Genomic DNA, 27,636 nt, shown 5'->3' with positions numbered 1-27,636 from the left:
TAGTAAGCCTTTTCAGTCCATCATAAACAAAGCTCCCCCTCGTGACATGAAATCTAAACAGAGCATAGGTGCATCATTTATTTCAGTATCACAATGAGCGTAGGAATGAAAGTCAACACAAAATTTCAAGCACTTTCGCTAAATTTGCAAAAGTCCTGCATTCAGTACAGTACAAAGTAAAGGTTAATACTACGTGGTAACTGCAACATTTAAAGTGATTGATAATATATAGCGTTTCTATGTGACTTGTTTGCTTTGCATGGAGTTGGAGTGCAAACCCTCATCAAGTTCGAAATGCTCAAATCAATGCCCAGCAAAAGGTAAAAAAAATTCTGTCCCACACAACTTGAAACAAGACCTTCAGGAGGCAATCGCATTAGTTCTTTGACAGGGAAATATTTAACAACTTAATCGGCACGTAACATATTGTCTTCCTGCTTTAGAACGATCTACTAAAGATTAACTGTACTTTACAGGTGGTTAGGAAACGTCCCGAGCACTAAACGCAATCGTAACTTTCAATGGCACGTTAACAAAAATTACATGAAAAAAGAAAAGCGATGGCCCAGCAAGCGTGCCCTGTAACACGTCCTCATATTTCCCAAGGCACACCCTGCAGGTTTTCTCGGCGAAGTTACATGGCCAACACGTGTCTTCGACCATTCAGAGAGCTAGCAATCACATCGCCTACCTCCGTGAAAACAATTATAGGCTAGACTACCACACATTTGGACAACTGTTCTGAGGCAGACAGACCTCGCTGACCACCTCCTCGACTTGGGACACAGAGAGCATGTGCAACATGTGCTGCGCTGAGCCAACAACAGTCAACGGTGGTCCATCAGCTACCACGGGCAAGGAGGCCGTGGGATGCTGAATGCTGGCAAACAAGTGCTCCACTGCTGCGTGCTCGTGACTTCCGGGCTCCATACGGGTAAGCTCGGTGATCTCCTGCACTGGCTCCAATTCCACCATGCCATCGCTTGTCATGGACGGCGATGGTAAAGCAACTGAGTCCGTGGCTGCTTCCATGTCCTGATCTGAAGCCGCAGTGTTATCGGAGGCTGTCACTGTATAGGAAACTATCTCTGGAACGGGAGGCACGGTGAGTACAGGAGCCACACATGCAGCAGAAGACACAGTAGACACAGAGGCCACACTTGGAACAAGTGACACAGTGGTCACAGCAGCAATTCCTGGAACCAAAGACATAGTGGATACAGAGGCCTCATTCGGAACCCGTGACAACGCGGACATGGCTGCAATTCCCGGAATCGAAGAAACAGTGGGGGCGGTAGCCACGTGTGGAACTGAAGACACAGTGAGTGCAGCTCCCATGTGTGGAACTGAAGACACAGTAGACGTGGGCACCACAACCTGGACAGAAGGCATAGTGGACATAGGTGGCACATTCGAAACGGAAAACATAGCTGAATCGGAGGCTGCTTCAGCTTCAACATCTGTCATTGTCACTGATGTGGCAGCATCTGTGGAGGGCTCCAAACGGTCTGCAATAACTTCAGCTGTCGCTCCAGCTTTGGCACCATCCTTGAAATGACAAAAAAAAAAAAATTCCCTTATTATGAACAAAAATGACATAAATGATTAGTCATACGTGAATTCGAAAATAAAACAAGCCTGGGTAAAGGTTTTTGTAACAATATTTTTCTGATCTGTTCTTTTTGTGCATTGTCACCAGCCTGATCCCACTACCACTTGCCACTTTTGCTAGATGTGGCCACACAGTGTTGTGTGTGTGGGGGAGAGAGAAGAAAACAACAGGATCTTAACGAAAAGTAACATTAATATTTTCTATTTTTGCCCTGAAGCCACATAATCTTCAGCTGCTTCAGCTTCGTTGCTGCAATTGCATGTTTCTGAAACTAATTGCTTCAATTCTTGGCATAGACATAAAAAGCTGTAATATCGAAACCCGTCACTTAGTGCTCCTAAAGCACAATTTCATGGTTTTTGTGATTTCAACATCTTCAAGATTTCACAATAAATTCTTTAAGAGCACCATTAATTTCGTTCTGACAGGACTGGACTTCAAGTCTTTAAGGAAACACAAACCAACCTTGTGTGCAAACTTAACATGCAGCAGCATGGAGGCATGGCTGAGGAAACCCCGGTTGCAGACAGCACAAAATACACGTAGACTTGAGCGGTGTGCCGTGGCTATGTGCTTCTTGAGGCTGCAGCGACTGCGATAGATCTTGCTGCAGACACTGCATTTGAAGTTGACTTCCTGGGTGTGTGTGCGCAAGTGCATCGCCAGACTCAGTTCAGTCCTGCATAAACAATGCAGTCACAAAAGGGCTTGTGAACCATGGCCATGTTCAACCAATACTGTAAACAACTGCTTAAACAAACGCTGAAATAATGGAAGCCAAGAAAGTGCACATAAAACAACTACATTATCACTTTCTGAGACGTGCAGAGCACTATGTCACCAGAAGTGTGCAAATAGTTATTGTAGAAGCCAGTTCTCTCTTTTATCAGTGTTCTTCAGTGCATTACACAGCTCTATTGCACTGGAGGATCATGAAGGCAATCCCTGCTTCATCGACCCATATACTCAGACACATACCTAGCGCAATTTTACTTTATGTCCTTCAATGCTCAAATACAATACCCTGTTTGATAGAAGCCAAAACAGTGATGTTTCATCGGCTTGAGTGTTTCTGATGATGCTGGTGTTCGGAAGTGAGTTAGAAGCACAATTGCAGGGGTGCTGTGCAGCACCTGACACACTGAATGTGGAAGCAAAGGGGATTTTAAGATGCACTGTACAGAGCTATGCTTTCGCATAGGATTTCCAAGGAGATGTTACAACTGTTCAATATAGCAAACAACGCAATATCTCTGGTTTCGGCTGTGGCAGCTATACTATTCAAAGAGTGAACTGAACTTGACACTAGTACAGTTGAACCCCGCTGTTACGTTCCTCACTGCTGCGTTTTCCCGGCTGTTACGTCGTTTTCCGCCGGTCCCGGCATAGCTCCCATAGGATACAATGTATTGGGAACCCTGCTGTTACATCGTAACTGTTGGACCGTTCCCGTATGATACGTCGTGAAGTGCGCTCGGAGCCAACCGAGTTACTACCGAACAGAGCGGCCATGGTGCATTTTCACGCAGCTTGGCCTGGTTTGACCGTAATATTAGCCGCATGAGAGGCGCAAGCAACAAAATCGTTGAATTGATGCAAACAAAAGCATGGCCTTCGAGATTCCTACTGCAAAAGATGGCGTCTATGACGTAACTGCTCGCGAAAGCAAGGCCTTCGAGATTGGCATTTACTACTGACAAAAGCATAGCCTTTGAGATTTGTATTGCACAAACATGGCGTGTATGATGTAATTGCTTGCGAAAGCAAGGCCTTCGAGATTGGCATTCACTTCTGCCATCGTTGGCGTAGACTCATCATCATCGTTATTTGTCGGAGAACGGGAGGAGTTCAAGCTGGTTGGAGCTCGCATGGTCGTGCGTGCGGTTCGCGGTCGGACTCGCCGCGCCGGTCGTGATTGCGTGTGCTTAGTTCTTTCATGCCTACAGCTGTTGGTGTTAAAAAAATCACATACGTTGATTACATTTCTGTGGATGAGGCCGTCCTAAGCTCCGCGTTTCTCTCCATCGACTAGATCGCGGCTGAGCGCGCCAATTTTCGTGCTGCTCGTAAGAATTGAAATAAAATTCTGTACCACTAAATATTTTGCCGTTTTTCCTGTTTTTCGTCTCTTACGTTTCCCGTCTGTTACGTTTATTTCCTACGGTCCCTTCAAAAACGTATCAGCGGGGTTCTACTGTATTTGATTCGTTATTCAAGTTAGCATTCACAAGCCTCAATCAGCAGTTCTCTGCCTGTGCATAGCGGTACAGAATAAGTGTTCATGCAGCAACTGCCGATGCAAACAGTAGCAAAACTCACTGGAAGGCTTTCCCACACTCGGGACAGAGCTTCTCCTCGGTAGTTTTGCCTTCAATGCCGTGAAAGAAGACCCGGTGTGCACGTAGACTGCCGTCAAACTTGAAGAAGCGGCCGCAAGGTTCACAGCTGTACTTCCACCGTGAACAGCCATACTTCCTGCATAGCACAGAAACATGGCGTTTTGATTTATTACTTTTCTATTTGCAGGCAAAAGTGCAATGTGTGTGAGTGTGCATGCAAGTATAACTGCTACACAGTTTTATTTTTTACCTTCAATGCTGCTGATTCCTGTTAGCACAGACATACATTGCAATACCGAGAGGTGTAAACGTGAGGAGCAGTAACGATAGTGACAAAATGTGGCATCATGCTTCAACAAAGTGTGCATTTGTCAAAGTGACAGACTACATTCTACTTATCTACTGATGCAAACATGTTAGCAGCAACATAGTAATTGGGGAGATGCCTTGGCATGCTATATATATTCATTTTTGAAGATAGTAACATACTAATAGCTGTCACACAAACAAAGAATAGTGATAGTCAACCACAATGTCGCAGAATTTTGCCACCACTATTGTGTAGCCAATTAATTTGTGTCACATTACAATAAACATGTGTACGTCTATACAATTCATTTCTCCTGTACCCCATAAACAACCTTGATTCAAGATTCCAAAATTGCTATTACACTCTGCTGGGCCTTGATACAAGAATAAGATTGAGAAGCAAGTGAAAAGAAAGTACATTAAGTTCTGGGGTTTAACTTGTCAAAACAAGGAGGATATGATTAGGAAGCAAAACACAGTGGGATACGGTGGGTTAATTTTAGGCCTGTTATTGGAACGAATATTACAATATTCAAATTCACTTCGAAACGAATTTAAGTTATTCTAAGTTTCGAAGTATTCAAAATGAACGAATAGACATATATAAACCGCATGTAACCTCCTGTAAAGGTGGTTTCACTGCAGTGGAGGGATGCTATGCCGTGAATACACATATCCAGAGGAAACCAGCACTGCCGTGAAGCCCGACTTCAAGGTTAAATGAATAATTACCCTCACATCGATTCATCATTTTTAAAGTTTAAAACCTCGTTATACCGACTTATATGCTTTAGGTATTGTAAATTTTAAAACGTAACATATTTTACATGTTATCACTTGCATTCTACTGAAAGTCAAATCCTGCTGCTATTCAAAGTTGCTTCCACTTCCCTCTGAACAAAAGAGAATGACGTTTGCACATGCCTTGTTTCAATTTAAAAAAATATTGTGCACATTAGTTGGGTCATGACAAATATGCTTTTTTTTTTATAATATGTGATATATACTATTTGAATTCGATTCGAAATTATTCGATCAAATCCCTATTCGCTTTGAACCTAAAATTTACTATTCGCACATGCGTAGTTAATTTTAACCAGGAAACAACTAAAAAAGACAGGTTTATTGTTATTCACATTACTAAAGCCATGATTCCTTCAAGAGAAATGCAGAACATAGCTGCCCCAGTGTCACGCTCTGCTACATCAAGAAGTTTCCAACTTGTTCTGTGCCTCTCTAGCTTTTTCCAGCAGCTTGCTATCGTTTCTAGAAGTTGAACCTCAAAAGCCCAATTTATAGAAATTCATGTAGATTCTATGAGCTTTACAAAATTTAGTGCCATGAGAATTTGCTATTTTCTGGCTGCTTCTAGCAGCTTTAAAAATAAGTTTTTGAGATGTAACCCACTACTTGACAAACAATATTTGGTCAGAGGAGATGCAGGCATAACAAGACTTGCCATGAATAACCTCCAAAAGAAAATAAAACCACCCTGAACGCAGCACAAAGGGGAAAAGGCACTACAGCAGACCCTCGTTAAATGGAAACTGAAGGGACCAGGAAAATATGATCCATTTAATAGGAGTTTTGTTTACTGAGAAATGAACAGGGTTGCGGGATTCAAGTACGAAGTCAATCATATTACAGGCAGTTGTTACATTTAAGCAGCAATTCCATTCAAGAGATTTCCATTTACTGAGAGTCTGCTGTATATTTGAAGTCTCCTTCCTTGCTCCTGTCTAATTTACACTTTTCTTTAAAGGGGCCCTGCTACATTTTTCTGAGTTATAATGGAACAGTCTCACTATGAGCGCATGACGCCTCATGAATCACATGCCGCAAAACATTTCAGAATCCGTCAAGTACGAGCGGAATTACAGGGATTTGTCGCACACTTCAAGCGCTTTCTCTCCTTTCGTACCGGTGAGCGTGTTGAAAGCTACACAGGGAGGGGGATGACAAGGAGGCAAGAAGATGCGTCCCTTCGTCAGTGCACCATGACCTTGGGCACTTTCTTTTTTTCAAATGCACGGCTTACTTTCACTGTGATCGCGAGTGCGCGCACGGGCACGTGGAGGCATCCCGCGGCGGTCACGAAGCTCACGATACTCAAATCAGCCAACGGCCATGGAGTGGGTATATGGCGCAGTCATTTGGGTATATGGCATCATTTGTAGAGAGAAGAGGGAAATATTTCAAGCTGACTTTCAGAATTAATTATACATTTCAGGCTGCACGCTGTGCTATAATGTTGGGCTCGTGTATTCTTGGGAGCCTCGACTACAGATCGGCAGCGTTTTCTGACCATGCTCAAAAAGTGTTGCAGGACCCCTTTAATGCTGCAACAGTCCAACCTGTCTAACTTTCTCCACTGCTGCCTACCCCTTCCCAGAAAAATCAATGCAGCCAGGGCTCACATTCCTGCCCAAGAGACACATGCATTTCCACTCACCTGCCAGGCCTGTGAGCCCAGTTTTTGTTGGACGAAGCCTGCTTTGCCGGCGTCTTTTCGTTTGTACCTCCGTGTGAATCAAGGTGGGCCACCCTACGGTGAGCTACGATGCCACTGGACGTGCGGAACCGCTTGTTGCACACCTTGCAAGTGAAACGTGTCGCCTGTGAGCTGTGAACGGAGGCCTGGTGCTTCTCCAACAGTCGCGGAGTTTCGTAGAGCCTCTTGCATTGAGTGCACTCGAGCCCTTTGGCGTGGGGGGCGCCGTGCAAGGCCACGTGCGCACGGTGGGAGTCCTCGGCGATGAAATGTCGAGGGCAGTGCGGGCACATCAGCGGGCCGCCTGGTCGGTGCTGGCGCCGCATGTGCAATGTCAGCTGGAACCTGCACAAGCAAGCTTTGAACATCAGCAGGAAGATAGCACACAAGTCATTTCGTTTCATCTTGCCACTTCCTGCAAGGATTAGGACAAGGGTTGGGCATCAGGGGCTGAAGGTTTAAGCTCGACCGACGGGAAGACCTTGTTCAATTAACTAAGTGCATTCGCGTATGCAAGCTGAAAAAATCAAAACTGCCAATTTTCGCACAAGTTTAAGGAAAGAAGGGACAACTCAATAATTGCATTGATATTAAACGATGTCAATGCTGCATTTATGTCTGACATCCCTCTCCTTCCTTGAAGTCACTTTGACTTGAGTCACGCGATCTTTAGGTCATACCTAGCTTGAGTTATGCCACGAGCAGTGTGTCATGTGACCTTAAGATGCACTATCCCAGGGATGCAACTAGCCCACACTCATTTTTTGTTCCAGGTACACACTTCCAGTTTTCAGTTCACTATTGACTTTCACTTCTGGTCTACACATCCAGTTAGAGCCTAGGTCAGGAAGGCCTCTACCAGAGATAAGTTGAATTCAGTCTCAAATCATCACAGACACTGAGCACAACACACATTCAAATAACAATATACAATAAGTATAGCAGCACGAGGGTATTCTATTGTAGAGTTGGCTTGAAGTGCGATATTGTAGAATTGGCTCCTAGACTGCTTTTCTCCTGAGAAACTTGCTGGTGATGCTGCTTTAGTCAGAACACTGTAGCCCAGTGTACTTGTGATCAGCATTAATAATTTTATAAAAAGGTAAACCAATCAACTAAACAGGCCTAGTAATGAATTGAACAGTTTTTCAATGGCTAAGATAGCATTTTTTGCTGAAGCTGTCATCTGAGAGTCTGTACTCCCGATTGACAGGGCTTGATCTGCGATGTCAAGCCAACGTGCATTCAGCATTTCTGCCCTTCTGCCTTGACCAGAGGCCTACAGTATTTAGCAGTGAACAGAACAACTTTTCACAAAGCTATAGATCAGATGCACTCACAGCTTTAAGTTGCACCATTAAATTGAGCCCTAAAGGTGCTGTAACAAGCCCAAACCTTGACATTTTTCAAAGCCCATGCCATACTACCAACGAGTACATCTTCCAATTTGTTGTTGGCAATTCAAGTACCCTTACCTTCCTCTATTCCAGCACCTGAACTGAAAATGATCACCCATTCAACATTTCTTACTGCACTACTCAAGTTTAGTTTGGCTCCCACTCAAAACTTAACAGCTTCTGAATGGATGTTGTTTCTTGTGGCTCACTTTATGTGTTCCAAGTATAAAAAGGATGACTCAGTTACAGCAATGTTACAATTATGTTATTTGGAGATGCTACAGAAATGCAGACTTAAAAGTATTTTGCTTAAAAGTAAATCGTTTTTCAATTAATGGAAGGTGATTTTAAATTTAACAGTAATGACTACTTATGGCTACCCAGGAGACGAAGTGAGAGAGGAAACCATAGACAAGTGCTGCAGTCTTACTTTGCTCGAACAAAAACGTAATGGTATTCTTTTTTGCCTGATATAATCGAGGCATGGAATGAGATGCCGAGTGATGTAGTAAATACAAATAATGGTAGTAAATTTATTTGCTTACTTGATGCACATTGATGTGATTTACTGTAATCATTAATCCGGACTTTATTCATTGTTATAGAAGTTCAAATGTATCTCATTTGGTTGTCACATAGCTTTTATGTATTTATATTAGTGTGTATCCAAGTTGCTGGTGTAAGCTATGTAATAGTGTGTGTAAGCTATGTAATAGTGTACCTACCTAGTTTATGTAAAGTGTTGTACCTCCTTGTAATGACCCCCAGGCAAGGGTTGACAGTCCAGTAAAACCTCGGTGATACGAGTCTCACGGGGTGACAAAAATTATTCTTATCATCTGAAATTCATATCACCAGAAAACATGGAAAATTAGTATGTGGCAAAAGAAAGCTGGTGTGCATTTTCATTTGTTTGTTTTTCAGTGCTGCAGGAACATAATGAACAGCTCGGAATGATTGCTAGTAAAGTTTCTAGACGTCAGTGATCATACTCATAGCCGTAAATACCATATGGCGTGTGCGTGAAACCAGATGCTTTACGACTCGTGACAGCTGGTAGCCCCTTCCTAGTCTTAGTATGCTTTTCCGCACGACATCAGAGTACTGTGTCGAAAGTGATCTAAGGAGCGCTTTGTACACAATGGAGGAAGGCCAGAAAATTTTAGAACTGCTGTTCTTTGTTGTTATTTTTTTATCACGCTGGTGCAGGGGATGCTTTTTGGAAGGTTTGCTCAAAATTCGAGTCTCTCCCATCCAAATCGGAGAGTTGGCAGGTGTGCGTGTCCCCAACAATCGTGCATTTTGACGTTGCGGGGCCTAGCTCCTTCACCAAGACCGTCCGCTTCCCTTTCAGTCCTCGTCCAAATTTCATAGCATGTCCGATTGCAAGGAGATGGCTTGCATCGATGTGGCAGGCATGTGTAAACACCGTACATATTGCTGCCTCGAGCACAGCAGCAAGTGCCGACGTGTCGGGGATGGAAAAAAGAACTTGGACCATCTCCCAGAAGGGAAACCTGATGGGATGCGAAGCAGCAGCGGTGCGCACGGTGTTGACTCAGTTGAAACGGGTGTCGACGCGGGTGCTGGAAGAACGGTTTGAAGCAAAACTCGGTGTAGCGTTTATTCGAGTAAACGTTTGTTTGAAACGCAAAGACACGGGAGGCGGGTTGGGTTTCGTGTAAGTTTCATTAAAGCGTTTGGCAAGACTTCTTAGTCGTTGTTTCTTCAGAGTCGAGACACGGGCGCTGGACCGGAGCAGGTGCGCTTTTCACCTTGACTACCACGGCCTTGTGATCGGCGAAGTGCACGCTGAGAGGTTCCTGCAGACACGCGACGTCGAAGTTGGCAAAGACCAGATCGATGCAAGTACTCCTTATTGTGGTGGGTAGTTTTCGTTCCGCCGCCGACACGCACTTCAGCGAGTGCACGTCACGCATGTATTTGATGAGCCATCCTCCTCCTCCTCCGCTGACGTCAACGTTGAAGTCTCCTGCGACTATAAGAGGCGTGCGTGGACACGCCTCGCCGCAATCAGACAGCGTCTCCTCCAGGCAGTGCCGAACCTGTTCCTGCAACAGGTTTGGAGCAAGGGTAAAGCGCGATGATCGCGACGTCGCTGACGCGCACGCCAACGCACTCGGAGCAGAAGCGTCGAGATGTTTCCGATCGTTCTTCCAGGTCGACGTTAGACGCGCATAGCGCACGCCGGCTCCGAACGTAAACGGCGACTCCTCCCGCCACCGAACGTTCGGAGGTGGCGTGCGTTACGGCGTCGAAACCTTCGATATTCGGGGCGGCGGCGTTCCACATTTCCACGAGACACAGCACGTCGATCTCGGCTAGGACGACGTCCCTTTCGACGTCCCGGGCGTGAGCTGTTTCCACTCGACGTGTGGACGAGCGTTGCGGGCGGTGGAGAGGGTGAAGCGAGAGAGAAGTGACACGTTCAGAGGTGTTGCAAACGGGCGGAGCAGCCGGCAGCTGAGGGCGCTGCGGCGAGCATGCTGCGGGTGAGGGAGAGAGTGATGTCAGCGCGCACCTGCGAGGGAAGCGTGCGAGGGGAGCGTGACATCAACGCCGAGCTGTGGCGTGACCTACTTGGCAACACTCCAACACCTACGGCGAGGGGAACGCGTTGCGGTGCATTCGTACGGACGCACGTAACGTACGGCGTTACACACATGAGTCAAAGAGCTGCTTCGCATCTAAAAAAAACCGCCGACGCCAACTGTAATCTAAACAAGAAGGCACGCGAAGGCGCATTAGGGCCTCCAAGATTCGCTTGCACAATCTCGGAGGATACCACGAGCCGCCGATGGCCGACTGACAAAATGGCAGCGCGGGGTGAATGCCCGCGCTTGGGCTCCCGCACGTGATTGCAGCGTCTTCCTCAGCAGCACGGGCAGCACCTGTTCGAATGTGCGCAGTAGCGTACATCCGTATCAAACGTCGCGGGGTGGAAAACAGTTCACAAAAACCGTACTCCATTACACTGCAGGCTAGTGGGCCTTGGCTGAGACTACAGAAAAATTCATATCACCCCAAAATTCGCATGAGCCGTCATCATATTACCGAGGTTCTGCTGTATTTCTAAATAATGATAATAATAATAGTAATATCTGGGGTTTAATGTCCCAAAACCACGATATGATTATGAGAGACGCTGTAGTGGAGGGCTCCAGAAATTTCGACCACCTGGGGTTCTTTAAAGTGCACCTAAATCTAAGTACACGGGCCTCAAACATTTTTGCCTCCATCAAAAATGATCCCGCGACCTTCTGGTCAGCAGTCGAGTGTCATTACCACTAGACCACCGTGGCGGGGCTATTTCTAAATAAATAAATAAATGTCATGCAGTATTAAACGTAATGCCACTTCTCACCGGAAAGTGAAAGCCCGGTCACACAGCGTGCACGAGAAGGGGTAGCGGCCCGTGTGGGTTGCCCGGTGCTGGCGGAACTGCAGGGAACTGTAGGTGGCAAAAGAACAGTCGGGGCAGCGCATGTGCCGCACACGCGTCATGGCGTTTAGCTCCTCGCGCGTCAGCTCCTGCTCATGCACCACGGCCATGTGAGTCTGCTGCTTGCGCTCGTTCGGGAACTTGTGGCCGCACAGTCTGCGAAAAAGAAAAGTAGCGAATATGACATCAGGGTATGCTGAAGACATGCGTGCCGTTAAAAGAACTGGATATAACGTGTCATAGTGCGCAATACAGAACTGAACTTCAGAGGTTAGATTATGTAAAGACATGCTTGAATAGCATTTCATTTTTCAATCTTTCTGCCTTCCAACATTGGATTGCCATGTGGCAAGCCTGACTATAAAATAAATGAGAGGCGAGAAATTAAATAAGAGAACTTCAAGATAGGCCTCCTAGAGCTTTTTCTGGGCAACAGTTAGCTGATGTGACAAGCTTTGAGTGATTTGACTGCAACACAGAATTTGCATTCTCCTTTGTCAGAGGACGCTTCGTTTATACGACCTTCACGTTCATTCGTGGAGCCCATGACACCCGTACGATGGCAATGGTAAGGTTGCGATTTTGAAAATGGGGACAAAGTAAGGCACCCAGAACAACAAATCCATATGAAGCCAGACTTTTCCACTCATCTTTGATTTTTGGATCTTTTCCCACTTCTGGTCGTTAAGACTGGTCTGTCTTGTGTAAAGAATGTGATCTGCCCTGGAAGGTGATCTGCTTATCCGGCTTAATTTAGTTTAGCACTGACTTTAATAAATAATGCAAAGTAAAGGCAGAAGGACAAAAAATAATACGGGAGAGTTGGCATAGGTCCATGGCTGGAACAGCATGACTTTACACAGAGGTAGGAAAGTCTCTTCTTTTCCTAAGTCTATAAAATCACGGTGTTCCAGCTATGAATTTCAACTGTGCATCTAGTGCTGACTGTTTGCTAGAAGTTGCATGCGCAACACCTTACCGGCAGGAAAACTTGAAGTTGCGGGTGTGAACCAGTCGCTCATGATTGCGCATGTAGTCGAGGGTGGCAAATTCCTTCGAGCAGTGCGGACACTTGGTGGCATTGGCGAAGTCGTGGGTGCGCTTATGCTTGGTCAAACTGCCCCTGCTGGTGTAACGGTGACCGCACTGATCGCACAAAAATGGCTTGGCCTGGAGAAGGGGAGGATCGATTAAGTGCACCCCACGAGGTCATACGAAGCCGTCATAATTGTCAGCTAAAGTAACAAAAGACATAAATAGCACAAAGGAATAAAACTCGCCGCTGACCAACAGCTATTAGCTCAGTCACAGAAAAGCATAACATGATGGGTCAATCCTCATTCTATAACAAAATATGATATACATTTATAATGAAGTAAGACAAGTTCCACGTCAAATTACAATACATGTCCACGTCCTAAAGCCTCGTTTTAACCAAGCGAAATAGTCGTGCCAATGGAAATAACCAAAACCGGATTCATCCTTCAAAACCAAAAATACCTAGCCATTGTGCACAAAGCATTATGTGAAACAAATTCTGTGGCGTTCTGTGGCAATTCAGTGCTTAAGTTCAAAAACCATACATCCCGGCACCAACTATGCTGTCAGGAAATGTTAGTCTTTCTTATTACCATGCATAGCCAATACGCAAGCACAAACAAAGTGCAACCAATTTTAAATTCTTTGAAAGTAATCTCTGCAGATCTACCTAATCGGTTTCCAATTGAGAGAATCAGAGCAAGCTATCTTCTTTCTTGTTATACAGACCGGGAGTGTGTAACAGATTCAGGGGTGCATTAGAACTGATAAAAAATTTGTAAGCGTTTCCTCAGCTAGACTGCTTATAAAAATTAGTGTAACAAAACTCTTAAGTATGGATTGCCAGAGAACCAGGTTTATAGACTTGCTGCCTGTGCAGCCCACTCCCAACCCAAGTAGTGCTGTGACTGAAACCTGCCTTCGTGTGGCCTCTGAGATGTCCCCAGTAGCCGCTGAATGTCTTCAACCGACGGTCACAGATCTGACACAGATAGTTGCCTTCCGAAGTGGGCTCCACGTGAATCAGCTGATGCTTAAGTTGCATGTGCTCTTCGCACTCGGCCTCCTTGAGAAATGGCTGCTCGCACTTTTTACACCTGCAACAAGACAAAAACAGCCATTTTTATTACTCCAATGGAGAGTGTTTCACACCGCGCCATTAACTTATGAGAATGACTGAACCACTGCGATTCGTGCCAAGGCGACTGCTGAATAATCTGCATTTGGCTAAGGCTGTGTCGTGCTGTCACTCCCAAAAGTTCGTGGGACACAGCTTTTGTGAGAAATCAGTCTTCAGCCCAGCTTCAGCCGACAGCTAGTAAAACATTGCAATATTATGCTGGCCACATGCACTAAATAGTACGGGTAACTAATCTGAAAATCGAGGCTTCTTGGAAGAAATTCTTTTTCTCAGATCCCTGCATCTCGTAAAATTCTGAGACAAAATGAAGAAAAATTTTTGTTTAACATTATGGCATAGCTTCACTAACAAAGAACATTGCAGCTTCCTTATCGTTTTTGATGCTTCGATTCTGTATTCTTCACCCACCCTGAAAGGTCTCCCCAGAATGACCAAGTGACTTGAATATGCAACCCTTTAGTCGGCAGTGAGCACATCCCAAATTGTACTATTGACACACTGCGAAAAGGCCTTTGAGAGTGCAATGTTTGCAGACAATGCCTTAAAGCAATAACACCATCTATAAAAACAAAGAAACCAGCAGTAATCTTTTTTTTTCTGTCATTGTTGCACGTACCTAAATATCGGTACTGTTGGGTGGTTTGACGCAACATGCTGCGCCAATTCCGAGGCCTGTGAGCAGCCAAAGGTGCACTGGTCACAGGATAGCTCAACTGGAATAGAGTCTAGTATGGCAGCTTTCTCCGGAGCTGTCTCTGGATCCACACCATCAGCTTCGTTGACTCTCTCGCCAGTTGACACAGCTGAAGTGTTCTTGTGATACCTGTACGAGGGAGAAAATGTTCCCCGATTTTAATATGAAATATTAACCTATGCTGCAAAAATGTCAAAGCAATCAAATAAGAGAAAACACCAAGCCGGGCTATAGTGTACAGTAAAAGCTCGTTAATTCGACTCTCATTAATTAGGAAAATCGGTTAATTCGGACACGTCATCTGGTCCCTGTAAATATACGCATCACTCTATAGGACCGGGCGCTCGTTATTTTGGACAGATTTGACTGCAAATTGGATAATTGGGCAACCTTCGGGCCGCTGGCGAGGCTCGAAAACGAAAAAAACAATTCAGAACCAAAGTGAAGCTCAAATACAGCATCGCCATGGACATCAATTATAGACTTGGCTTGACTTGAGACTGTTTGAACGTCTTTTCTTCGCGTGTGAGCGTGTGGTGGTGCGATCTTGTACGCGTTCCAAAGTAAGCACGGAGGCGTGGCATTACATCCAGCCGCATGTGACCGCATGCGATTGGTCAATGCAGGGCCGTGACGTCTGTCGCGGTTCACATGGGCCATTTGCGTGTGGCTGGAAGTAACGCCACGCCTCCGTGTTTATTTGGAATGTGTACAAGATCGCACCATGGGTTTGGCGGTGCCATTTTGTTGCTTTGTTCCCGTTGGTGTGCTGCATCGCTAACGCCGTTTTATCAAGGAACGATTCAGTATGGCTCCTTTTAGCTTGATCATTGCTGGTGCTTTTGTGCTGACTTCTCGTGTGAACGCACTCTCTGCCGATGGCAACACCGGCGAAGTGGCCCAAGTACGAGGCCAAGGACTTCACCACCAAAGTACAAATTTTGTGTGCCCTGAAAAATGGGCTCTCCCGACAAGAAGTTGCTCCTGTGCCATGACGTCGGCAAACAATACGATGTAAGTCTCCTGAGCGCAGTTAGCATTCATGCGTATGTGTGGCAGAACACGCCTGCGCGCGCCAATGCCAACTTTTCCAGGCACAGTGGCTTTGTTGTACCCGACTCCAGCGATGCCGCAGTGGCCGAAGTGTTGCCTGATGACGGTGCTGATGACGGGCAGGATTTCGGAAGTGTTATGCCTGATGCAGTGACACTCGACGATTATATCGGCATTGATGATGGCATTGCCACTGCCTGCTCTCTGACTGATGAGCTAATTGTCAAGGAACATGGCGACGAATCCGAGAACGAAGAGCCTGAAGAGGAGCAGCCACACCATGAACCACACAGGCCCCCTCGTACTGCGAAGGAAGCCGCGGAGGCCCTCGTCGTCCTCGAAGAATTTTGTTTTGGCACTGCAGACAGCATGCGAGCTGCTGAGCACATTGAAGGGCTCAGAAAAATTGTGTCCGCGCGAATTTCTGCTCAAAAACAGACATGCATCCACGATTACTTTGTAAAGTAAAGGTATGTTGAAAAAACTCTTGCATTTATTGGGTTTATTTTGACCATTCGATAATTCGGACATTCGGTTAATTCGGACATTTTTTCCGGTCCCTAGAAATCCAAATTAACGAGCTTTTACTGTATTGCTCTCTGCATTTGCCTCAACTCAACAAGGTTGCACTCTGCATAAAGGACTGAACCAAGTGACCAAGCAGGAACTACCTTACTTTACAATTGCTCCACAGTACTATGTCATTATTTGCTTCGTTGGCGTTCTTACTGTAATAAGAACCAACAGCACTCACTTGAGGTAAGTGTGCCAAACATGCTTACCATATGAAGCAACGAAAGGTCCCAGGTATTTACTTTTGTGTATTTTTAAAACCTTTTTATCCTTACTTGCTTGATCTTGCTGTTGTTCTCACATACTCTAAGCAAAATGTCACAAGAGTCCTCTACTGACTGCGCTACCTTTAAATATTCTCAAATGTCTTCTGTTAAACACATTGTCTCAATGTATTATTCTTGTTTTCTCTGCATCTGACAAGAACACATGATATTGAACTGTGCTGGATGTTAGCCTCTTGGTTATCAGACCAAATAGTATTGCAGTAACATATTCTGTACGTGACTACTCAAGTATTTCATTTATCTAACTCTGCCCACTAGCTTTCTTTGGTTTCACTGACTGTACAGCTTCTTGGTCACCTAATTGGTGTAAATCAACCAATCAATAAATAAATCACTAAATCAATCAGAGGGCATCAGAAGAAAAAGCTCTAGTGAGCTTGACTAGGCCTTCCAGCCTATTACATTTCAGCAGCATGCAGTGGTAGCATACATAGCCTGTGCACATAAACATAAGCCAAAGAACGCACATCATTAGTGTGTACAATAATCAAAAGAACACAGCAAGTACCAACAGTCTAGTGAAAAAAAAGAAAGAGGACAAAAAGAGAAATACACTTACCTCAACACATGCCGTTCCAGGCCAGCCTTGCTTAGGAAGAGCTGCTCGCAGTGGACACACAGGAACGTCTCACGTCCTTGTTGGTGCGTCTGCACGCATATCATCGCACATTTTTAGTGAAGTTACTGCCCATGCAAGTTGTGTAAATTATGAGGGCTCTCTTTCATCAGATATTGAACAGAAGCATGTTTGGTCAATCTATTAAAGATATACACTCAAACCTCAATATAACGAACACGGATATAACGAATAATCGGTTATAACGAAGTAAATGAAGAATAAATAGTCTTGTCATAGATACAGTGTTACAAAGAAATGTTTACGACGAATTTTCTGATATAACGAAGTTATTTTCGTGGCAGATGTGACTTTGTTATAATGAGGTTTGAGTGTAGCACTATTTCAGTATTATTATTAGCATTTATGCGGCAGAAAAAAGCTGACGACACCATTTCATGTTCCCGCGTGTTTCAAAAACCTCAGTGGCACATAATGCAGTACTGACCACTTTAGAGCCAATTTTAAATTAAGCAAAGAGATGCAGGCAGTGTTGTACGATAGGTATGAAAACCCAGGGGCTCTGTATGTGCCGACAACTTTTACAGCGAAAGCTGTTATATCACAACAAGGGCCGTTTTTGGCGCCGTAGTTGTCCACCGCCGCCGGTGTCCGTAACCACTGTCGCTTGAAATAAGGGGGAAAAAAAAAAGAAATAAGAAAAAAAAATTCCAGGATGGAATGAGGTTCGAACCTGGGTCCTCTGCATGGAAGCCCAATGTTCTACCTCAGAGCCATGCCGGTGCTTGAAACTGCTTTGCAAAAAGACCCTATACAGGCTTCATGTCGAGAAGGAACCACATTAACATATGTAATGTAGCGTGGTAGAAGAGTAAAATAACAACCAAGCGTCACACAATGCGAATTCTGTAACCAGGCGTCACACAATGCGAACTGCGCAACGAGTGGTTTGTTGAATGCTTCCAACCCATTACAAAGGGTTCTTCCATAATTTTTCGTCATCAGCCACAGCATCAACAAAATGCACATAACGCCTTACAGGTGTTTAGCAGGTACCATGGTTCTCCACAGAATGACGAAAAATTGCATAGCTGCTTCCCTACTTCACAAAAATTATGATCCCTACTTCACAAAAATTATGATGATTTATAGCGTAGTGGGTTCTTCGCAAATGCACTTCTATTGGTTGCCAAGGAAGCCCATAAGGCTCCCATGATCCATTTCCTCAGGGTCTCAATAAAGTTAATTCCCTCTCTCTATCTCTTTCTCACATTAGCGTACGTTATAAAGCATGGTGGGAGAGTGAAATAACGACCGGGCGTCACACAATGCGAATTACGTAACCAGTGGGTCCTTTAAAGCTTCCAACCCACTACAAAAGGCTCAGTCATATTTCTTCATCGTCATCAGCCGTCATATCAAGAAACTGCACATTTGGTACCTCGCTTCTCTGCAGAATGACGAGTAATGTCGTGGTGGGTGCTTCTCAACTTCACAAAAATTATGATTTGTGGCTGTGACGGTGCTGCGCTTTCCGCGCAGGCCTGGCGTTTTTTTTTTTAGTGCCGCACGAGTTTCCAGTAATACAGTTGAACCTGCCTATAACGAACCTCCATAAAACGCATTCCTTGATATTACGAAGTTTTTCTATTCCCCACTGTTACTCCATAGAAGAACATGTATTTGTGACCGCTATATAACGAAGAGGCAATGGGAGACGCCCTTGATATAACGAATTTTCGCCGCCGACAACCTTGGGATTTTGCCCCGAATTTTGTCAGTTTGGCATGAGCAGGAGCCGCATGCATCTTTTGCATTTGCCCCACCAACGACGGAGCACGAAGTGGTGGCGTCGCATCGCACACTCCAAGCCCCTGCAACTGCGAGGCGAGAGCGAGCACTCGTTTGTGTGTGCAGGTGTGAGCAAAGCGGGCAGGTGTGCCCTTCCCCTCCTCCCTTCAAACCTCATCCAGCTGCTCGCAGGTGCCACCAAGCTAACCACATCAGCTTTTAAAAAAAATTATTTAAAAAAAAGGCTTTTGCATTGGCAGCGCCACTCTTCGGTTTTTGAAGTACTCTCTGAACTGCACTTCGTAACGTGACACCAGGTAACGCCATTAAAAAAAAATTCTTGCTCCGTGTCGTTCCGCTTCGACTTTGCGTCACATATGTGGGGCTGTGCCGCATATGGAGTTCCCTCTTTGTTTTCAAAAGCATGCGCAAGTGCGTGTTTTCACTGCACACACATGGAGCACCCCTGACGACATGCCGCTTTGCGATTTTTTTTTTAAATGCGGATAACTGTGTTGTCACTACTGAGGAGATGTCAGATTAGGCGTTGGTGAAAACTGTCCGCAACCACAGTGACGACGACGGATCTTCAGAGGTTGACTCGTCCCGCGCTTTGCTGTCCTGCGCCCCGCCGTGAGTTCGCGAGACCGTGGCCTCCACGACTAGTGCCGGCAACGCAACTACCGGAGCCAATCTCGGAGGCCACGGCTAGACGATGAAGGAGCAACGTTGCATTGATGTCCTATGAACGTTCAGAATTGCCATCTCTCATGAACAAGCAATAGAGCAAATTAACGCACTCTTTTGCCACTAAATAAATGTTTTGGGTGAGCTATGCCTTCAGTCCCCCTTTTGTTTATTTTTTGTGTGTATCTTTTCCAAATTTTCATGCTGAAACTGCCTGTAACAAAAACCAGCTTGTAACAAATTTGGGGGGAATTTGTCAATTTCGTTATATCCAGGTTTAACAGTACATGATTTCATAGTAGTCTCGAAAGAGTACCAAGCACTCCATTGTGAACAACATTCGCTCAGCTCAACAGCATCAATGATTTGGAAAACTCAACAGCAGCTGGAAAATAGGCCAGTACTGCGTAGGGCCAGTCAAAGCCTGAATACTGTATTTACTCACAAATAGTTGCATCCCTAAATTTGGTCATCAAAGTTTCATTTTCTTTCTCCCTCATAATGATCACAGCCAGAATTTACTGCAGCAAAGAGTGGCAAAACCACATGTTTGGCATTTTTTGGAAAGAGCCACCACACCCTGTGCTTTCAGCTTGCATTACGCGATTTTTAAATAATGCAGTATGCAAGCAATATCTGCCTTCAAAGGCGTGGGCACTTGAGTGAGGCAACTGTGCAGCTGGTAAGCATGAACAGTGCACTGTTCGCATTGCTTCTCTAATGGTGACATTAGATGCATCATCCGTCCAAACGGGGCACAGCAGAAACCCATGGCCGCGAGCAGGGGTGCAGGAACAACCTCCGGCACATTGTCTACAGCCTCTGCAAAATGGCACCTGCGCAACACCTGCACTGCCAAACATAGTGCCCAACTTGACGACACACGAGCGCTCTGCATTGCTGTCACTAAATTGCTCAAGCAGCATAGGATTGCCTGACACATTCCACTTTCTCGGCCCGGTGCGATCACCAGCTCATGTGATCCTTGCAATGTCTCCTCTCTATCCCTGTATGATCAGTTAAGTAGCACTCTGCTTTCGTACACGATTCTGGTTTTATACCTGTTAAAGTGAGCGTTGGCGCGCCACTGTTTATTACCACAAAGTGATGCAACAAAGAAACGGTGGATCGGCAAAGTTTTTCTGCAGGTGAGCACTTTACCACAAGCATTGGTGCCAAATCAGCCATATTGGATGTCTGCATACATCCCGAATTTTGTCAAACCAGCCTTTCTTCCGGCACCCCCTCATTTTCTATGCGGCCATTGAATGCGAGCAGGGCGGGAATGGAAAGGTGAATGGAAAGCTTTAGAGTGATATTATGAATATGACAACAGCAGGGGAAAATAATAGTAGGAAAAGTAAGGCACCTTCATGAACTTCGGTGTTTTAGCTTGATTTCACACTAGCTTTAGTGCTTTTGTGCCAGCTTTAGTGAAATTTCGAGTCTCCATCTTGATTGCTTATTGAATTGTTCTTGTAAATAAATTATCGTGAAACAGCGCAAGCGATGGGACCACCAAATAACAAATGGGAGAAAGTGCTGGAGCACTTTATTCAGTTCATTCTTTCACTGTCCTGTTGTCCACGCTGTTTTGCCATAATGTATGCAAACCAACTAGCCCAGCTAAGACCTTGAGTAAATACATCATGTAAATAGCCTCCCTTATCTGTCTCTCTCCTCGCATAACAATAGTAATGGTAAGAAGGTCTGATTTTATTTGCAGAGTATTCAAAATTCGATTCTATCTCCACAAACTACTATTCAAGTGTCACTATTTTTTAAGTCTGCAGTGCAGCTCCGACAACAACAGCTTCTCGTGGAGATGGTGGGAAGCTCACCACGCTGTGTTCTTGCAGCTTTTCTTGGTTCATGAAATTACGGTTGCACTCTTTGCACTCGAAGTTGTGGGTCTGCTGGTGACGCACAAAGGCTGCTTGGCGGATGAAGCCGCGACTGCAGTTCTTGCACTGGAATGGCCATTCAGACTCCGGCCTGCATTCCATACAGAGTGACTAAGTTTTAAATTGAGGCCAGCAAGCAGACAAGTGTCTCAGAACAAGTGAAGCACACCCCAACTAGCTCGGATAAGTAGAACAGCTTATCTGAAGAAACCCCAAAACAAATCAAGTCGCTTGATTATGCAGAGGACATGTTCATAGTGTTAAAATACTGACCGAGAATCATGTCTGTGGATATTAGTGTAAAAAAACTTCCATTCCGTGGACATAGTTTGCTGGTTCCCTTTTTATTATTGTCAAAATTGGAGGCGAGCTACCAGCTATCTTGTTAAAAATCGGGTGCTAATTACATTTATACCTTTTCTAATTATAATGTCATTTTCCACTTTAGATTGCTCCTTTGAAGCCATAAATAGAGGGTGCAAGTTTGATTCCAGGACATGCTAGAATTGAGCAAGTACTGCTACTTGATTTCTTTTTTTTTTTTGAAGATTCAGTTGTGTGCTCTAACATCTTTTTTTATGTCTCTTGTTTATTTACACTTCCCAGATAATTTGACCAATTTCATCGATTCTGTCAGGGTTGAATTAGCGTAAGTCAACACTATACACTTATGTTGTCACATTCATGCATGTGGTAGTATTGGTTTTAACAAGCCGATTGCCCATTTTACAAGCGGATGCCAGTGTGAAGGAAACAGAGCAAACTACACTGCTGAGTCCAATGCTCACTTGTGTTTCCACTTATGCAGCAGGCAGTCAGAGCTAGTGCTGTATGTCTTCTTGCAGACCTTGCAACCGTAAACTGTCTTAACGGGCTTGTTGGAGTTGACTCGCGCATGACTCATGGCCTTGTGCAGCTGCAGAACCTCTGTGTTGCTAAACCAACCCCCGCAGGATGGACACAGCAGGCCCGAGACCACAGTGGGGGAGGCCTCTTCGGACCTGGAGGGGGGCCTGTCGCCCTCGTTGTCTTTGCTGGAACCTGCATTTAGATCCAGTATTGTCCACAGGCATCGATGAAGTCTTTCATGCAGCAAGGTTTGTTTCGTTGAGAAAACTGAATGATGCTGAAAGAATACAACAGGGACAGAGGCTATGACAATACTGGCAAACGAAAGAAAATCGTTAACCCTTTGAAGTCCGAAACCTTTACCCACCTTCCACCCATTCCGGACTGAAACAAAAGAAAGCAACGGCTAAAGTAAAGGAAGCTTACTTACTCTTTCAGAGTTGGTGCATAATACAGCGAGAAATCGCGCACGTGAATCGACCACAAAATAATCTGTCAAGCAGTGCCCGACCGCGGACCGCTGCAGCCGTGTTGCGTTGTCGTGCAGGGCCGACGAAGGACCGCAATGGGTTAACTGTCAGATTATTTGACAGAAGCTAAAGAAATTCATACCAGTCAAATTATTTAAATGAAATGCTAGAACAGCCGTGTGAATGCCACAAGCAACGCTACAAATTAGTTTTAGAGTTTCGACAACATTTTAACTTCTGTGGGCGGATGATACTCTCTATGGTCATTCTTCAATTCAGCATTTTGCACAATGCTCTGAAATACAGGGTGCTCAAAATGATATAATAATAATAATATCTGGGGTTTAACGTCCCAAAACCAAGATATGATTATGAGAGACGCCGTAGTGGAGGGCTCCGGAAATTTCGACCACCTGGGGTTCTTTAACGTGCACCTAAATCTAAGTACACAGGCCTCAAACATTTTCGCCTCCATCGAAAATGCAGCCGCCTCGGCCGTGATTCGATCCCACAACCTTCGGGTCAGCAGTCGAGCGCCATAACCACTAGACCACTGTGGCGGGGCAAGGTGTTCAAAATAAACCCTTTATTGTTTTCTTAAAATTCAGCACTGGGAGGTGCGTGAAAACCACCTTTGCAGATAAGCTTTTTATCCAGGGGGACACAAAGTGAGACAATAATTATCACTGTTAGCCACTCAATTAATTAAGATTGAATAATTAACATCTTAATGAGCGCAGCAGGCAGGCATGTTTGTATTGAAAAGTTGGGGACCGTCGCGTTTCTACACGGTTCCACTTTGAAGAATTCTTCTAGAATGTCTGTGCCCCGAGATATCCCGCTGCAAAGTTTAATTGCGGTTTGCATGATTACGCATGCAAGACAGTGAGCACCGGTGCAAAGCACCTCCCAAATGTACCCCAGCAGTTGTGTACGGCGTTTAATCTGAAAAAGGGTCGAAGGCATAGGCAAAGGTGATAACGGTTACCCTTTTGCTACTGGCTGGCGATAGCAAGCAATGACTGATCGTCACATCAAGGAGGAACATTGCGCCGATCCTCACCCTCTTGCATGCATAATCGTGCAAACCACAATTAAACTTTGCAGCGGGATATCTCGGGGCATAGACGTGCTAGAAGAATTCTTCCAAGTGGAACTATGTAGAAACGTGACGGCCTCCCACTTTTCAATACAAACATGCTTGCTTGCTGCACTCATTAAAAAGCTAATTATTCAATCATAGTTAATTAGGCAGCTGACAGCTATAATTACTGTCTGACTTTGTGTCCTACTGGATACATACCTTATCTGCTAAAGTGTGGTTTTAACGTTATCCCCAGTGCTGAATTTTAACGAAACCATAAAGCTTAACTTTGAACGCCCGGTATACAGGTTCACAAGACACTACCACATGACAACCGTAAAGAGTCATCATTGCCAAAAGGAATCAGGTTGAGGTTAAGAAACCGTTGCAAGCCTAGTGACGGCGACGAAATGAGCCCCTCATAGAAGCAAAAGAAAATGATGAAAGTGGTGGTTATCGAAGATAACTACAATACTTCTGATATAATACATTGGTAGTGTGGTTTACAAACCACCAAGAGTCAACATCGTAGGCTTAGTAAGCATGATAACATCAAAAGGCACTATAAACAATCAGTCACTTTAGAATGACACGGTATTCTAAAAAAACTGTGCTTATTTATTGGAAGAAAGATTGATTAGGCAAAATAAGGCCAGAATTTCTGCTGAATATTGCACTGAAGCCACTTCAACAATGATGTAAGTTAAGAATTGCATGGGATTTTCATGTGTGTACAGTAGACTCTCAGTAAACAGAAATCTCTTAAATGGAACTGCTGCTTAAATGGAACAAGGGCTTCCAACAAGATTGGTCTCGTACTTGTATTCTGCAACCCTGTTCATCTCTCATCAAACGGAACTCCTGCTAAGTGGAACATATTTTTTTCGTCCCTACAGGATCCGTTTAACGAGAGTCTACTGTATTTGCAATTGTGCCATCGCACATTCTACAATGACACCATGTGAAAGCCAAAGCCAATGTACCAAGCTTCCATTACCTAGGATTACATCATCCACAGCTTCTTCATCGGAGGCATCTGGGATATCCTCAAGGTCATCGGGTAGTGGAGCATCTCGTAGCGTGCACAGTGGGTTTCGCTCTCCATAGGGCACACTGATGAACACTTTCTTCTTCAGAGGTAATTCTTTTCCTGCACAGACACAACAAATGTCAGTCACTGCTACTCCTATTGCATCAAATGGTGCAAAAGAAGTGGGCACAACTTGATTTCCTACTTTTATTTTGTGTATACGCTTTCCGCATGATGGCATCACTGTGTAACATCTATGGAGCGAGGATTTACTGGACGTACCAAATTTGGCTCTTGTGGCAGATTGAAGGGAGATATGACGAACTCCGTGGTCTTGCGGACCACGAGGAGCTTCTTGGGTGAAGCGGCCAAATATGAGAGAGACGAAACCTCCGACGTCGAGACCTTTAGGGAACACCAACTCCGCGCAGAAAGGGTCCAGGTCAACATTGATGTAGACCCGTGTGGACATGACTGGTGTCAACGTCAGCAGCAACTAGCAAAAAGAAAATGAAGCAGAACGGTCGTGTTTGAGAAAAACCAGTGAAACGTTGGAGGTTAATAATGCAATGATAACAAGGTTGTACAAATATTTGAAAGTGTTTGAGCTATAAACACCACATGAAAGATGTGAACTGTAGTACATTTCACCACTAAGAAAGACAACACACACAAGAAAGATGCAAACATGGCGAATGCCGCCCATGGTGTCGTGTTTAGGTCTTCATTGTGTGTTGTCTTTCCTAGTGGCAAAATCTCATACAGTAAGCAATACCAACTAGGCCAAGGAGGAATCCTCCTCAAGTGAAAGATGTAAATTAGGTTAACAAGTTCTAGTGGAAACATGTACGAAAGCATTAGCAAATGCTACTGACATCAACCCAAAATTAGCAACTCATGAGGTTCTACGGTGCACCATTGCAGCCCATGACCTACACAGGCTACACGACGCCTCAGAAGTGCTTCAGTACTGCAATAAGGGCATCATGAAAAGATGTTTCACACAATTTCTGCATGTTTTGCTATGGACAGCCCTAGCATTTCATAATGGGAGTGGATATTCGCCCGGCATGCGGCTGAATTTCGGGAGCGGAACTTCGCCGGCAGTGTCTCCTCATTAGCCGGCTGTAGTCACGTGGTTAATGCCGGCATCCTGTGGCAAAAAGCGCTTTGCCGGCACGGGTATTTGCCGAGTTTCATTTCGCGAGCGACCGTTAAGCGAAGAATGCCGACATTTAGTGCGGGAACATATATGCCGGTAGTTTGACTTACCCACGCCGTCGCCACGTCTGAAAACGCACGTCGTAGCAGCAACAGTTGTCCGGTTGTGGTTTGACCGGCAGTTTGATTTCGCGGCCGGCCTAGCATATTGCGTCGGCAGTCGCTACAGCCAATCGGGCGAGAATGCTGGCAATTTACTGTTCTCAGATATTGTGCCGGCAGCAGTTGCTGAAGTTACGCCCAGCATGCTTTCCCATCGGCTCTCACTGTTTTGCCAGCGTCCGTGGTGTGCCCGTGTCACTGGGGCGCACGTAACCCACGAGCCACTACACACTTCTCGGTATTTTGCCAGCATCCGTTGTGTGCCCGAATCACTGGAGCGCCAGGGCAAAGCGCTGTTTGCCGATGCCGGCATCAACACGGGACTACAGCCGGCCAATGAAGAGACACTGCCGGCCAAGTTCCGCTCCCGAAATTCAGCCGGATGCCAGGCGAATATCCACTTCCTTTCATAATGTATGCTTTGTTTTATAGTCGTTGGGGATATCTCTTTCGCTCTCTCAATAGCCACTCCTGAAGAATCTCACAGCTGCTTTTGCCCATTGCTAGTGGCCACAACCACCAGAGATACACATATGGCTTTTTCTATTTCTTAAAGAAATCAGCAAAGTATCAACACTCGGCATACCAATATCTGAACAGGGAGCTGTAAAGTAGTATGTATTACAAGAATGTGCTGGAATGTTTTTTGACTGCCATTGTGCTACAGTGTCGCACAAACACTGTAACACAAACATGACATTATTTTAGTGGCAAACATTGCAGACAAGGGTGGTTGGGTGTCCTCGCAATGCAGTCACTTTTGTAACACCGTCAAGAGACTTAACCTGTTTGCACGCACATCAAAGGCACGCGATATCGTTTTTGTCTTCAAACAAGAGAGCACGACTGCTGCTCATATTGTAAGTCACGAGACTACTGCCCAAGCCGGCCGCTTCTAAAAATGACGGGTAGAGGTAAGAATCAACAACAATACACATGCTAGTCGGTCAATTTTCGACATGCCAGTCAAGTTTCCGGCGTCATCTCGCACTTGAAAACCGTACACAAACACTTCCATTACCATGGCAATGGAACACGGCAAAGTGTAGTTTATAAATCGGAAGATATGATTCGTGCTAAAATTAGGGACATGTTTGTTACGCTCATTGTTTTACCACGTCGCAAAGAACTCAAATACACAGACGACGGTCACAACCGAGATTTGAAACCATCGGGGAACGGGGTTCGCTACGAGACCGTCGGCACGTTCGAATACTGTTAACAAAGTGCAGTGCCGGTAAAATTATGAATAAACCATTAAATAATCAAGTGTCCAGCATTACCTCGCAGATCTAGTGTCATTCAGCGCATCGCCAACCATTCCAAACTTCGCACTAAAGCAAATAAGTAAACAAAACAAAGGCACACACTGGTGCCAGATTCTGAAGCATTTTCGCGCCAAACCGGCTGTGCATTTGGTGAAACAAGTGCACAATAACCGCTAACCTTCATTTCTAGTTAATAGCTAACTTGAAGTGTTAGAAAGTAATGTCTAATTCACACAAAAAACAGTGCTTGTTATTA

The 27,636-nt window shown here is 45.0% G+C and overlaps 1 protein-coding gene across 1 annotated transcript; it reads right to left on the bottom strand.

The window, feature by feature from the left end:
• Nucleotides 1-63: 63 nt before the first annotated feature.
• On the bottom strand, nucleotides 64-27,462 carry LOC119382688 (zinc finger protein 11). The gene is made up of 14 exons (XM_037650494.2): nucleotides 27,396-27,462; nucleotides 25,072-25,285; nucleotides 24,757-24,909; nucleotides 22,145-22,397; nucleotides 21,294-21,447; nucleotides 16,957-17,045; nucleotides 14,407-14,613; nucleotides 13,569-13,746; nucleotides 12,591-12,781; nucleotides 11,534-11,767; nucleotides 6,713-7,096; nucleotides 3,932-4,087; nucleotides 2,078-2,291; nucleotides 64-1,548 (listed from the first exon to the last, which is right to left on the bottom strand). The coding sequence occupies exons 2-14, from the start codon at nucleotides 25,259-25,261 to the stop codon at nucleotides 718-720; spliced, it is 3,234 nt and encodes a 1,077-aa protein (XP_037506422.1). The 5' UTR covers nucleotides 25,262-25,285; nucleotides 27,396-27,462; the 3' UTR covers nucleotides 64-717.
• Nucleotides 27,463-27,636: the final 174 nt, after the last annotated feature.

The sequence above is a fragment of the Rhipicephalus sanguineus genome, chromosome 2 (genome assembly GCF_013339695.2).
Source record: "Rhipicephalus sanguineus isolate Rsan-2018 chromosome 2, BIME_Rsan_1.4, whole genome shotgun sequence".
In the NCBI taxonomy this organism is placed as follows: Eukaryota; Metazoa; Arthropoda; class Arachnida; order Ixodida; family Ixodidae; genus Rhipicephalus; species Rhipicephalus sanguineus.
Note: the sequence above shows the minus strand (reverse complement) of the source record. Positions and strands in the feature narration are given on the sequence as shown.